At 33.2% G+C, this 15,046-nt stretch overlaps 1 protein-coding gene across 1 annotated transcript; it reads right to left on the bottom strand.

The window, feature by feature from the left end:
- Window positions 1-433: 433 nt before the first annotated feature.
- LOC114273392 (uncharacterized) lies at window positions 434-13,950 on the bottom strand. The gene is made up of 10 exons (XM_028215171.2): window positions 13,613-13,950; window positions 7,592-7,659; window positions 4,815-4,840; window positions 3,076-3,166; window positions 2,264-2,359; window positions 1,984-2,052; window positions 1,656-1,714; window positions 1,452-1,574; window positions 1,001-1,072; window positions 434-918 (listed from the first exon to the last, which is right to left on the bottom strand). The coding sequence occupies exons 1-10, from the start codon at window positions 13,697-13,699 to the stop codon at window positions 854-856; spliced, it is 756 nt and encodes a 251-aa protein (XP_028070972.1). The 5' UTR covers window positions 13,700-13,950; the 3' UTR covers window positions 434-853.
- Between the last annotated feature and the right edge of the window lie 1,096 nt (window positions 13,951-15,046).

The following is a 15,046-nucleotide window of genomic DNA, read 5'->3' as shown; positions in this document are numbered from 1 at the left end:
GAAGATAGAAAATTGTCAAGTTTTAACTGATCTCTAATTGGAAGAGATATCCCGCTTGATCACCAACTCTTTTCTCCCTCCTCTACTAGAAAGAAGTATTCTCAAAGCAAGCAACCCCAAAAGACTGCTTTCTTGCATTCTCAATCACTCTTCAAGGATAGAGACCCCACCACCCTAACTCTCAATGATAGTGAATGATGATGATGGGTAAGGATGAGTTGATTCATGACTCTTCTATCTTTTTGGGTAGTCAACTTTTCTTTTTTAGGTTACAAGTTCGTTAGAGAACTTTCAACAAACATTTTGACCACGGCCTATACTCTCATAATTAAGGGGTTCTAAAACCGAACTAGATTTAAACTGAAGAAACGATTTAGTTCCAGTTCAGTTCTATGGTTTTACATAAACATCATAATATATGTAAACTATCTAATTCAATAAAAATTGATTCTTTCTATAGAATATCCCAAGAAATTCAACAAACATATTTCAGTTTTTTTAATATTCTCCGAATTGAGGAAAAAGCTATACACTAACACATCCTAAGGGACAAATGACAATTGCCAATGGGCAAAATCATTACATTTAACAAATTCAGTGATTGATTTTCTTGGCCAGAGGAAAAAACAACAATTTTTTTAGCCCCGACATCACTTGGTTCGGATTTTTTATTGTAGCGATCAAAGGACTATAACTAGATAAGGTTTTCCATGTGGTTATCTTGCCTTCTGTTTACATGTATAAACACCAATCATGCACTCATTAAAGCTGTTTATGTTCCTGCAATGACTCATCTAATTCCAACTCACATCATTGTTGTATATGTTCCATCTGAAGTGTTAGCCATGGCGAATCACAACCGTTGACTGAAGTACATGTTCATGAAGTATCTTGTTGGATTGAAGCCGCCTAGAATCACTGTAAAGCACAACAGAATGTGATTTTCTGTGATAACAATATACTAAGCAAAAACAGAACCTCACTGGCATATAGCACTCACAGATAGGTGACAGGATGATGAAAATGCCAATTGGATACAAGAAAAAAGTGGTCCGTTCCAGAAAAGGCAGTACTGCAGTAGGAAACACGCAGTTAGAAAGTTCATCAGTGAAATCAACCATAGGGGCACATGGCATGAAAAGAAAAAAGAAAAAAACCATGCTTAGGGTTGTCAATGATTTAATCAAATCCAATTCCCAACCCTGAATCCAACTCAATAAAAAAAAATTGGAGGCAATCAAAAGATCCAATTCAAGAAATCCAGGATCGAACTAAACCTACATATATTCAATCCAAACAATATCACTGACCTCCAAAAAAGAAAAGAAAATATAAATTCAGACAGTAAAATTCAATTGATAGGTTGTAATAAAGTTCACGTGTAGAGTGTGCCGCCCTTCTAATTTTCTTTTAAAAGAAAGCAATATCGTATGAGATTAAATTCAGCTTACCATCATAACCTAAAAAATTGAGATAATGATAGTAGGAGACCGCCACCATAAAAATCAAATTTGATAGCAAAACTGGGATGAAACCGTGAGCAACCAGAAGTGGTGATAGGAAATAATGTATCACTGCCAGAAAAAATTTATAGACATCAGTAAAATTCAGGTTCATTAATTGTAATTCCAAAAACAAGAGTGAGAAACAATTACCATAAAGCATAACAAACATTGGGAAGAAAGAGTTGCAGTGTACATCAAAAGCATACAGCCTTCAGGAGGAGAGGCCCAAAACAAAGTGAATCAGCACAAAAAACTTCATTAGAAAAGAAATACCCAAATAAATCAAGGATAAATCTGCGTTAATTCTCTGAAACTAAAAAATGTCTATCATAGAAATGGGCTGCATTAATCAATTAACATTATTGAACACATGCACACAACAAACCCACACTAAGATATGCACAAAACTGACTGGGAATATGTTCATTAAAAACTTGGATAATAACTGAAGTGGGAGGTGCAGAGTTCCCAAACTTGCCATTCAACCCTTTGCTCCACCACATGACTATTTGGAGCTTCCTCTCGAAGATAATTATTTGTCAGGAACCTGCACATACATTGGCAAACAGAATTTGGCATCACACAATGTTTGAGAATTACTACAAGGAAAAGGGAAACAATATAAAAAAGCAAACAGTTTAGGTCTAAACTTAGACCAAAATGGAAGACAGGTAATACTTTAGGAGGCAAAGTGTAATTTACCCTGACTTCAATAATAAGATGTTTATCAAGTATTTTAAATTAGTAGTGGCTCTTACCAACAACATGTGGCCAGAACTACTCCGACTAGTAAAAAGTGGAAGACCAATACTGCAATAATGACAAAAACAGCATGTGACACACTATGGTCATACCTGAAATAAATAAGATAGCAAGATGGGATTAGAATCAACATGAAAATGCATACAAATCAAATAAGATAACTATATTTTGAAGTTCCAGAAGTACATGAAAGAGAAAATAATCCAACTCAAGAAAATTTTGAGTCATGAATTTAATTTAATTCCAAAAGACTCAATGCATTCATGATAAAGCACCGAACATTATATCTTTTTTTGGGTAAATTACACTAACCTCCCTTGAAGTCGGGAGAAAATACATTAAGCCCTACAAGTTTAGCCCCTTTTTTCACCAGTAATTCGTTAGCCTTGCGAATTGAAAAATAATGTTGACATTTCTTTTACACTAAGATATATATTTTACCTTGTTTATCGTCATGTCTACACACCATCTGCATCAGTTTTGATCACTTAAGCCTTACTAAAAGGGAGCTCAGTATAATTAATGCTGAACTTGTGGAGTTTATTGAAATTTTTCTAAACCTTAGGGGTGGTCAGTGTAATTTATCCTTTCTTTTTTTTCTTTTTTTGTTGAGTGACCATTGTATGTATACATATATTGAATCACAAATGTAGCTTACAGACGCACTCTGGCAGGTGAAAACTGAAGAGTATTCCATGGCAAACAAGATTTGGGTAGCTAAAGGAAACTTATAGGGGTTGGTGTACTGTGTTATTCTAAATGTCAATGTCACAAAAAAATAGCAGTATTCAAGATATGGGAAACTTACGCGGCACAGTAAGCCAAAGTAGAAACAGCCAAAAGAAGACAGCAAATTACAATGAAAGCCGGGTCATCACGTGCCCATTGATTCTTAGTTTCTGAGACCAGAAAAAGATGGGTGAACAACTATCCAACGCCAACTCCTACAAAGAAATACTTAGAATTTCCACAAATTCATTTAGTAGATAGAGATACAGAAGTTGATCAAGACGTAACCTCAAGCAGAAAATCTAGTGAACAAAGTTTGACAAACGAGTTGTTTGCCTTCAGTACTTGTTTAAGTAAATCTGTATCAAGGAAAGGGGTTGCACAGAGGAGACCTAACTCAACAAAAGTTGTGCCAACTTGAAGAAGAATTGAATTGAAATAAAGAAGACAAAATCCATAAACTAATGAGATCCAAATTTCATCTAAAATTTTGAATTTCAAATAGTTTTTAAAAACTTAACTACATTGGATATTGAAACAATGAGTTGTGGACCCATTAGCTCTTACATTATTCAAATAAAGGAAAACTTTTTTTCCACATTTTCAACAAATTTACATATAGTCAACCTCTTAAGGCTAAATTTTATTGGATGGAAATGCCCGCTTTGGTTGGTTTGGGATGTTTTAAATAAATGCACTTTTTTACTTTTTATAAAAAGATGTGTAAAAAAGTAGAGAGAAGATGTTCATTGATGTAACCCAAATAAGTGCACTTTTGCAAAAAAGTGCACTTATATAGTTTAACCAAAACAACTACACACATTCATAACAGTAAGTAAAAAAATGTGCTACACTTCACAAATAGGATATTGCTTGATAGGGCCATTTTGGGATTTTGCTATTATATTTTACTTGAGCATAAATATTTTTTGTTGATGCATCAAATAAGTCTAAATTGAGCACTCCAAACTTCTTGTACCTATATCAATGCTCCTCTCAATTTGAGTTCTTGATTTTGCATTTATGATAAATGGAGAAAAACAGTGTTACTCTTTGAGGAAAATATAAAGACATGGCCAGGATGGTTCTAAGGCTCCAGCCTTGGTTTGACATGTGCCAGATGATGTGAAACTAGTTGGGACAACACATAATGAAGTTCACAATCATGCCCAGCCATAAATCATGTTTTGCTTTCTTTCTTTCTTTCTTTTTTTATTTTTATTTTATTATTTTTTTTGTTTGACGTGTTTTCTTAGGATTTAAGTGTCAATAGCATTTTTAAATTTTCAATCTCTCACACATGAGCTATTGTGTTCATGCAAGGATCATAATTTTGGTTAAGCTATGTTATTTAAGGGGGTGTTTGAGAATTGGCTTTTTGGCTTTTTATAAAAAAAACATGTGGAAAAGTAAAAAGAATGATTTGACAACTAGTTGTAGTTGCTTTTTGGTAACCAAGGTTCCTAAAAAAGGCCTCAGTCCTTATATATGCTTTTAGTTGGCTTAGGCAGTAACTAAAAGTCTTTAAGTTCCTAACGGTAGAGTCATAGTCCAAAGTGAGTTATAAATGAGTAAAAGTCTATAAATAGAAATGGGGTGCCTTCAATTCATCAAGTTGGAGATTTTTCTAATTGCTTTTAAAGCTCACTTAAGATTCTCTGATGTGATTCTAACCCAAATTTAGCTGCTTTTAGAAAAATTGCATGCCCCATCCAAACAGAAAGGTTATGATTGTTATGATTTCAGCACATTGTAATTTTGCCTTAAAAATCATCAAAACTAACTAAATGGAAGCTAGAAAATGAGAGGCAGACTTACGCTTATGGTACTTGGTGTGCTGATAGCTGCATCCATTGTATAGTTCCACATGCAAAAATTCAGTACCAACCGTTAGAATTCTCCAGACAACAAACTCAAAACTGAATGTTCGACTCCCTATATGATCTTGATTCAATAAAGGCCCTGTTTGGTGCAGCTTAAAAGCTACTTATTTCAGCTTTCAACTTAATTTAAGCTATTTTGATGTGTTTGGTTTAGCTTATAGCTTATAACTTATAGCTTTTTGGAAGTCAGAAATCAGCTTATTCTTTGAGTGGGGCAGGAGATGCTTAATTTATAAGTCAGAAATCAGCTTATGTTCATAATTATAAGCTATAAGCCGTTTAAGCATAAGTTATAAGCACTTTCCCACAACTCTACCAAACAGGACCAAAGAGCGTAACCTAAAACCACTTAAGACTCAATGATTGCTGCTGATAAACTTAACAAATAAAAATCAATGGGATAACTTTACCAACTACAGCATACACTAAAAGCTCTCATAGTCAACAATGTTACTTAAATGCTATAAAGGAGTAACATGACATAAGAACACAAACTTAATAGAGTAAATAAATACGGCTTTGTTTGGTAGAGCTTTGGAACATTAGTTCCAATCATTTGTTCTCACGTGGTATTTGTTTGCAGCTTTCAAAAATTAATTCCACGCTCACTTTTAAAAACTCGGTCGAAGGCAGAAAAATTTGGGCTAACCGGCCGTCCCACCGGTAGTCCGGCCAGTTGACCGGAACAGTGCATTTTTTTTTTTTTTTTTCAATTGACACATGTTAATTTTTATATATTCAACAAAAAATATTTTCCGAATTTTTAAAAAAAATTTATGAGCTTTCATAGAATTTTGAATTGTGTATTTGGTTATGAGTTGTAAGTTTTTGTATCAAATATCATATGTCACATTAAAAATTCCCCACTCAATTCAAAACTCATTCACCAAACAAATTTTTCACACTCAAATCATAATTCCAAAACTCACAAACTCAAAATATAACTCTTATTCTCAAATCATATTTAGAAAGCTCTACCAAACACTACCTAAGTTTTTTTAGCAAATAAAGCAACTTTTAACTATTACTAGATTTATGGCACTCGCTATGCGAGTGCACACATGTATAAGAAAAAGGTAGGAGAATAAAGAAGTGTGAAGTTTTTAATCATTATAGAGAGTAACTGTGAAATTTAATTTGATGATTTTAATGTGGGGATCAAGAGGACACCATAGGTTGCTCTGCCTTAATACGTAGTATGGATTACTTCTGTTACAAAAGTCCAGAAACTATCAAAGGAAGACAATGAATCACAAGAAGGTAAAAAATATTAATCAATCTTTAGCATAGAGAAAGATTATGAACCTACATCAGTTGAATAATGTTTTTCACTATTTCCTTTAAAATGATGGAAGTTGACTTGGGAGCGACAACAAATATGTTAAACCAACATCTAAGCAAACATTTTTTTTTTTTTTTGGTTTTGGCGGGGGTGTATGAAAGAAGATGGTTCCCCAATCTGGTATAGAGATAAGCCTTGACAGAGATATAAACCTTGGGGTAAGTGAAATACTCCTGTGATAGTTCAATATGCCCAATTTCTAAATTTTGCCTCAAATGGAGACATAACTTAAAATTAGATATTAGTAAAGCACTTATATGTGCTGATGAAGATAACAAAAGTCTCCCTGGAGTATTCTAGATAAGTATCTCCTACACAACCAGAGATAGTTGATCTGTACCTACACAACCAGAGATAGGTGATCTGTATCTCCTACAAAAAATTATAGATTTGATTTTGATATCCCAAAAAGATGTTTATGTTCAAATTAAAGCACAACATATGCACATGTCCAACCTGATATGATCAGTGATTAGTGTCATAATCAAGACAGACCCAGGATTTTCATATATTGGGGGGGGGGGGGGGGGGGGACATATATATGCTAATAAATTTTTTAAAAAGAAAGTATAAATTATACTATCAATTTCTACTAGTTTAAAAAGTGACAATACGATGAAAATATATATAAATAGCATGTTTTTTGTATCCGTATTTAGTTACAAAAAATAGCAACCATAAAACAATCTATATATTAAAGTGAGGCACCTAGAATTGTTGTGCTCGACATTAGTTCATGTCATTAAAAATGACTATGATAGAATCGATATTAAAATCTTGTACAATGTCTCTCAATGAAAGTGATTAAGTAATTAGCTAATACCTTATTTGATTCTTTAGAAACTTGGAGTTGTAATTAACGATAGTTATAACAAAGAAATTTTATTATTATTTTTTTCTACTTTTTTTAATATATATTTTGATCCTATGTTTCATATATATAGAGTGATAGCCACTTAAAATTTTTCTAAAAGAAGAAAAACGTAGAGGGAGCGAGTCTATATGATATGTAAAAAATTGTAGCTACTACTATCATAATAAATGGTGCTTTTGAAATCGTAGAAGGGGGGGGGGGGGGGGGGGGGCCTATCACCCCCTCTTGCCGGTCATAATGTATTCAAAGCAGAAAGTGGATAAGTCAATGCAATATGATCACCACAAACTAGTATAGCACAAACTTCAAGAGTTCAAGGATTATGATACCTTTCCAACTGATTCAATAATCTACCAACGATAAAAAATTTCTGATTCTAATTCTCTCCCATCTACCAGACAATTCTTAGATGCATGAACATTCAGAATAAGAACATCTACTACCACCACCACCACTACCAAAATGATAATAATGACAGAAAAGGATAAATACATACACAACTTTAGGTGAGGTACACAGATGAAACATCTGCCAAAAAGTATATTCGATATCCATTTGCTGCCACTACAATTAACCAGCCAAAAGAAAGAATTTATAAGGTGACGAAAAAGCAGGAAAAAATATATATGAAATTGAACATTTTCAATATACAAATGCATATGTGAGAAAAGTCGTGCATGACTTCAATTGAACTTTTAATGCCCAAAGATATTTGATAAAAGGTAAAAATTAGAAAGAAGTAATATCACATTTTGTTTCAAGACAGTGTATCAATGGACACTCTTTAAAGCATAACCAGTCTCCCTCTTGCTCTCTGTAAATATTACTATTTAAAGAGAGAATTCAGGAGAGCTTTACCAGCAGAGGAAAGAATGTGCTAACAGAAAAGCTAAATAATTACCCCCATTTTAATTATCACTTAAGTGAAGTAATCAAATTTTTTTATTTTTTTTTTATTTTTAGGGGGAGGCAGGGGGGGACTTAGCAGTCAATTATTGAGTTATGCTAATTTAAAGAGAACTGTTAGATATCACCAAATTATTTCGCTGAAACTCTTCACCTCGTATGTGGCTTCTCATGCACATGGTGGTATTTTTTAATATGTTGGGTCCTTGATAGATGCCAAAATGTTATACACTTAGGTCCTCTGGAATATGCTTTTAGTCCATTAAGTTGTGTTACTTGCCAGTCTAATGCTTTCTTGTGTGCTTGTAGGCTGATTGAGCCTTTGTGGATGAATTGTCTTAGTCTGGTGCTCTTTGAAGCCTAATCGGACTTGTGGAATAATTTGATTCAAGCCCCAAAAGAAAGTGAGTAGAAACATGAAGCGTCAAAAAGTAAACAGCCATGCTGGCACCCACCACTCAGGCAGAGGTGGTGACTGGCTCGAGCAGAGCTCCCCAAAGGAAACATGGATTAAAGTACTTGAAGGTGATCCCATTGCCCTTGACCACTCAAGCACATGTCAGGCTCCACCCAAGCAGAAATAGACCCGAGGCTGAAGAAATTTAGGTCAATATGCCCGGATTGTGACCCAAAAAGACTTAGTTTGAAGAGGAAGTATACAAGTAACCAATTTAGCTTACTAAAGAGGGTTGTTCAATTATTCAAGGCAGCTCAGGAGGCAAAGAGACGGCTCTTCCTGAGATTCAAAGAATGGAGTTATCATTGAAGATGGTAACTTTCCCCTTTTCCATGAACAACTAATTTATTCTCTTAGGATATAAATGAAACCCTAGTCAAGTAGCTTTTATCTATTGTATTATTTTGGGATTGATTGGTTCTTATGATGATTGTATAACTCTGAGGATTATTAATATAATCGGTTTTATTGTTTAATCTTGTCTAGTATCTTATTTATGTAATCTTAAAAACAATGGTTATTCAATGATGTCCATTTTACATGTATTTGTGAAGTAGGATGATGACCCATGCCCAGTGAAGAAGAATTGTGCTATAATTTCATTATAGACGCTTTGTTCTTGTCAAAGATCAGTTATACTTGATTCACAAACACATGATCTTTCTTGAAGACACCGACTGTTGGGGCTTATAGCTACAATAGGTCATGATCATATTAATTAATTACATCCCAGAATAAATATAACCATTGTTAGAAGACTAGTGGTGGATTAGATCTCCTAAGCCCTTCCCTTATTGAATATAGTTTAATTTTGCTTTGATCAATTTTGATCTCAAGTTTTTTGTACTTAAAATCGACCATTATTACTTTTCTCTAAATTAATTGAAAATTTGATTTCCAAAATAGAGCAATATAGTCTTCCAGTCCCTAAGGTTCGATACTTGTACTTAAGCCACTATTCTATGCAGATTGAGGCATTTGTATAATACTAAATTAAATTTGATCATTCGTACCTATGTACATGGTTTTTGTGTTATACAGGTTCTTCTATTTCTCCCAGAGTACCCATGTCCACCAAATATAACAAGGGTAAGGATGTGGGATATGTAGATACTTGATCCTTTAATTTTGGGAAACATTAGTAAAAAGTCCTACCAAATGGTTCTATTTTAGGACAAATCTTATGAGAAATCTATTAACCCATTTTTGTTTTTTTTATTTTATTTTATAAATAACCAAACTTTATAGATAAAGCATCAAGATGATGCAAAGAATACAAAAACGGCTTCAAGAGTCCAACTAAACTAACAGATCAAATTCTCTACAAAATCTACAAAAGCCAACACATCTGAATCTGTTAAACCTGTCATCCAACTATACAATATAGTAAGAAACCGCCTCTCTAACCAAGGGATGGAATGAGCCACCTCTTGAAACACCCGCCTATTACGCTCCAACCAGATCAACCACATTAAACAGTGCAAAGCAAGAATCCAAGCCTTTCGACGCCTTCTCCCCACCCTCCCCCCTACCCAACTTTGCAAAACTGCGAACACTGAACCCGGTTGAACCCAAACCAACCTAAAAATTGCAACCACAAGCATTCAAAGACGAGAAGAGACCAAACAATGAATAAGTAAATGGTCAACCGACTCCCTGCCCGACCGCACAAGCAACACCAATTCATCAAAATATGTCCACAACAAATCAAATTATCAATGGTCAAGATACAGTCCAAACTCATTGTCCAAACAAAGAAGGCAACCTTGGACGGCGTGCTAGGCACCCAAACACTTTTCCACGAATAAACCATGGTGACATCAAAACCATTCATATCCTGAACAAGCGCCCCATAGAATGAAGACACGGTAAAAATAACTCTGGATCTACGACAATCCCAAACCCAGGAATCTTGATCTGCCCTCCCAAGATGCAAACCATATAAAAAGCCAAGATTCCTGGGTTTGCACCCGATCATACGTATAGCTTTCACACTTGCCATAAATTCATACGTATTAACGTGATTTTCTCCTAAAATACAAATTTTGCTCCAAATAAGGTAAGTATTCTTACTGTCATGATTTTCTCCAAAATTATAAATTTCGTTGCCATTTTTAGCGCTACATTTGAGTCTTTTAATCTTTTGGTATAGCTACGAGAATTTTGGGGTTTGGAGAATATCTTTGAGACTTCATATTGGTTTTATGGGTGAAGCACCAATAAATCTCAAATAGTTATATTATGAACTTTTTGATCGCCTCTTTTTTCTTATAGACAAAAAGTCCCATTATAATGTAAATTACATAAAAGATCAAACATAAACACGCGTGCATTATGTGTTGAGGGACAAATGTGAGTTTTCTCATAATGTTGAAATCATTAAACGTAACACTTCAAAAAAAACTTACTTTTCCTAAACGTAGCACTCTAATGTAACACACTAAAAAACTCCTTAGTGTACTTTTTTCAAACGTAACAACGTAACATTCTTAAAAAAACTCCTTAGTATACTTTTTTCAAACATAATAAGGTAACATTCTAAAAAAATTCCTTAGTGTACTTTTCTCAAACATAACACTTCAATCAATGTAACACATAAAACTTCTTATAGTGTATTTTTCTCAAACATAACAACATAAAATTCCAAAAAAAACTCCTTAGTTTATTTTTCCCAAATAACACTCTAATCAATGTAACATACAAAAACTCCTTAATGTACTTTTTCTAAACGTAGTACTCTAATGTAACACCAAAAAATCACACTAACAGAAATGTAAATTTTCACGTTCGACAACCAACACTTCAGCTACCAATTCCCCCAAAAAGAATCTTCCACATCTCACTTTTCCATTCTCATCCCAAAAACAAATTAGAAAATTAAAAAAATAAATCACAAAAGGGCATTCAATTAAACTCAAATGGCACCAAATCAAATAAATACAACTTTTCAAAACAAAAAAGACTAATTGATTCATAAGAAAACTTTTAGGACTAAATGGATCAACATTCCCTATATGGAATTTATGATAAATTTTTCTTACAAATTTTGTATAAAGAACTTTTTTTCTTTATCAAAAAAAGTAATAATAATAATTTTTATTTTATTTTATTTCTTTTAAGAACAAATTCACATTGACTAATAAAAAAAACATTTTTAACCTCTCACATGGATATGAGAAGGAAATTTTATATTTTTTCTATATTCTTTTAATTTTAATTACATTTCTCTATGAAGCACCGACACCTCAAAACAAGTGACATATCCGTGTCAGACACACGGATATGGCATGGACACGCGGACATGGTGGGGACACGCACTTATTTAATTAATTTATATTCAGAGAACACGCCGGAGACACTTCGGGGACACACTAGGGAAATGACAAGTTATCTTTTCTTCTATTTTTTTTTAGTACTTTTGATAAATATTGAATGTTGAATATTTATTATTTTTTTTCTTAGATTCAAATACTTAATAGATTATTGATAAAAAAAAATTATATAAACTGTAAATGTTAATTTAAAAAAAAATTAACAAATAGAATTAGAGCTAGTTTTTGTTAGTATTGATTGTTTGTGAATGTAATAATAATCTAAATAGCAAATAAAAATATATGAAAACATATTTTATTGTCGTGTCTGTGTCCCCATTCTTTTGGAATCATCGTATCGTATCCCGTATCTGCATTTGTGTCCATGTCCGCATCCGTATAATTGTCTATGCCTCTTAGACATTTCTACATAACTTATAACATTTTATCTATAAACATTATACAATGTGCAATATATATAAGTGTCCATAGCGCATCTCCATACCCACACCCAACATTTGGATGCATATCCCAATATCTTAGGCCTCGTTTGGCAAGTGGTGATTTTAATCAAAAAGTCAAAAAGTCACCAAAAAAATCAAAAAGCCAACAACCTATACCAAAAGTCAAAGATTCTTTTTTCTCTTTACTTTTTGCACATCTTTTCATGAAAAATCAAAAAATCATCCCAAACATACTACTTTTTTTTATCTCATATTTTAGCCAAAAAGCCAAAATATTAATAAAATAGCTTATTCCCAAACAAGGCATTAATATTTAACTATTTAGTTTTACAAAGAAAATTATACAATATGCAACAAATATACGTGTCCATAACGTATCCTGTACCCCAATATCCTAAGATTTAGCTATTTAGTTTTGATAAAGAATATTAAACAATATGCAATATATATTTGTGTGTGTCCATAAGCATCCCCATACCTATATCCAACATTTGGATACATACCCCAATTCATGACATATGGCCATTTCGTTTTGTAAAGGTCTGATGCTTGAACACTCGCGTGCACCCGACATTTATATCCGAATCCATGTAACATAGAAGCTGATTGTTGCAATAGGAGCTAGTATAAATGGGTGAAATAAATCTCGTTGTAGACAACATTTCTCTAATTTAAAATTTTAAACCGTTAGAACCTACCTTCAAACTTTGCAGTGAGTTATGTTAGTGAAGTTCTTTAAAGATTTTGGACTTTATCATCTATAAGAAGCTATTTTTCTCTTTCATCTACTAAACTAGAAAAATATAGCTCTTGATTACTTCCAAATTTCTGCAAATACGAAAAATTGAGAAATCTTCCCTAGGTATTGGACGAAATGAATAAACTCAAATCTGCAAACTAGTCCACAAGACTAGATACTCAACATCAGAAATTACTGCAAACCCTAGAACATCATAACATTCAACACATAAACCCTAAAATATAATAGATCACTGGATTTGAGCTCCAAAACCCAGTATCAGAATCTAATTGTTGGATCATTGAAATTCATAAGATACCATAAATAACCAAAAGATCACAAAACCTAGAAGACTCCAAAACAGAATTTTTTTTTTTTTTTTTCCCCTAGAAAATTAACAGGAAAATGACGCGAATAACTGCATAAAATCCAAAATTGGTGCTATACTCCTCAATACTGTTTTGTTACTACAGAATGTGATGTTAAATTCAGAAACTTAGCAGGTTCAAAAAACAAAAGCCAATTTACGGAAACTAAATGCGATTTAGATGAAGATCAGATCTATTACGAGGCTTGAAATTTTGAGATAGGCATGTATATGTGTATGTATATGCGGAGAGAGAAAGTGGAGGATAGAAACCTTGACAATTCGCCGGAGGTATTGGGGGAAAACAGGATTGGACCGAACTTGAGAAGGCATACGCCCTTTTGATACAGTGGGCAGCATTTCGGTTCCCTATTCTTCTTCTTCGTCTTCTTCTTCTTCTCCGACAACAATTGGATCGAAGATCTGTCGAACTTCGAAGCTCTCTCTCGCTCTCTAGGTGAACTGGCGAGAAGAGACGAAATTACAGGGACGACTCCCTCTCTCTCTCTCTGGTAGCAAAAGATTGGGGGGGTTGTTTGAGCTTTTCAGAGCCAACTTATAACTTTTAGCTTTGAAAAAGTTATTTTGGACTGTTTGGTTAAGCTTATTTCAAACAGTTTCTGATTCTAACAGCTTATTTTAACTCAAAAAAATTGATTCTGAGAAGCTGCTCACCCCTTGCTTCTGATTATCAGCTTTTGCTGTGGACATGTTAATTTATAGTTATACTCTTAAATTTTTTTATTTTTTATTTTTTTAAAAATAGAAAAAGACTCAAATGGACTATAGATTATTATTATTATTTTTTAAGAGAAATGTAGACAAAAAAAAATAAAAATTAATTGAAAAAACTATTTCACAGCTTATTTAACAAACACTACTCAGCAACTTAAATCTATAATCTAACAGCTACACCAAACAGATTAACAACTTCTGATTAAAGTCATAATCTATAATCTGTTAAGCTATAATCTATAAGCTGTTTTAACAGGTACACTAAACGGGGCATTGCATAGACCGTGGGAAAGTCCGATCCAGAGACTTAGGCTGCCCATTTGTGGCGGGTCGGCCCAAATAAGCTCCACAAAAAAAAAACCTGCAATTAATTAAGGGCTTTTTTTTGTGAAACTCTCTTTTGGGCTTTTTTTTATCAGTGTAAAAGATAGCTCAATTAATTTTCTTTCAAAAAGTCCATGAGTAGGAGATGTTTGCTTCAATAAGGACATTATATAATTTGTCCCTTTTTTTATGACAATACTGCCCTTCTATATAAGTATCATATATTTGAAATCTGAACGGATACATTATATACGGATCTACGAACATTTTGCAAAATCAGGAACGCAATCTACGAAATCAATGAGACAGTCTCCAAATCTGAAAATCTCGCAACCCAAGATCTCACCCTTGGTCAACAATGGACGATCTTGCTGCCGATGATCAAAACTCTCAATTAAACGAGAGTTTACATTTCAAATATGTATAAATCTGTATCAGATTTTGAGAGTTTCATTAAGATTTGTGAGTGTTGATCAAGTTTTAAAGATTTTTCTTTTCAATCAGGTATGTTGATTTGTTGATTAATTTTTTTTGTTTGTTTGTTTGTTTTTCTTTTTGATTTATTTTTGTTGTGTTTGATCTAATTTTTTGACAGAACCAGAGTAAAATTTTACTCTAGTTCTATGTGTTCTACTTTTTGTTTGAGAG

Source organism: Camellia sinensis, chromosome 2, assembly GCF_055761805.1.
Source record: "Camellia sinensis isolate YWXY chromosome 2, ASM5576180v1, whole genome shotgun sequence".
Classification (NCBI taxonomy): domain Eukaryota; kingdom Viridiplantae; phylum Streptophyta; class Magnoliopsida; order Ericales; family Theaceae; genus Camellia; species Camellia sinensis.
This window is presented reverse-complemented; position numbering and strand designations above follow the sequence as displayed.

Bases quoted from the DNA above. Each gene is read 5' to 3' on its own strand.
- LOC114273392 (XM_028215171.2), bottom strand. From the start codon at position 13,699: ATGCTGCCCACTGTATCAAAAGGGCGTATGCCTTCTCAAGTTCGGTCC. The intron at 1,575-1,655 runs GTAATTGTTTCT...TTTTTCTGGCAG, and splicing joins AATGTTTGTTATGCTTTATG to TGATACATTATTTCCTATCA. The intron at 919-1,000 runs GTGAGTGCTATA...TGTGCTTTACAG, and splicing joins CATCATCCTGTCACCTATCT to TGATTCTAGGCGGCTTCAAT.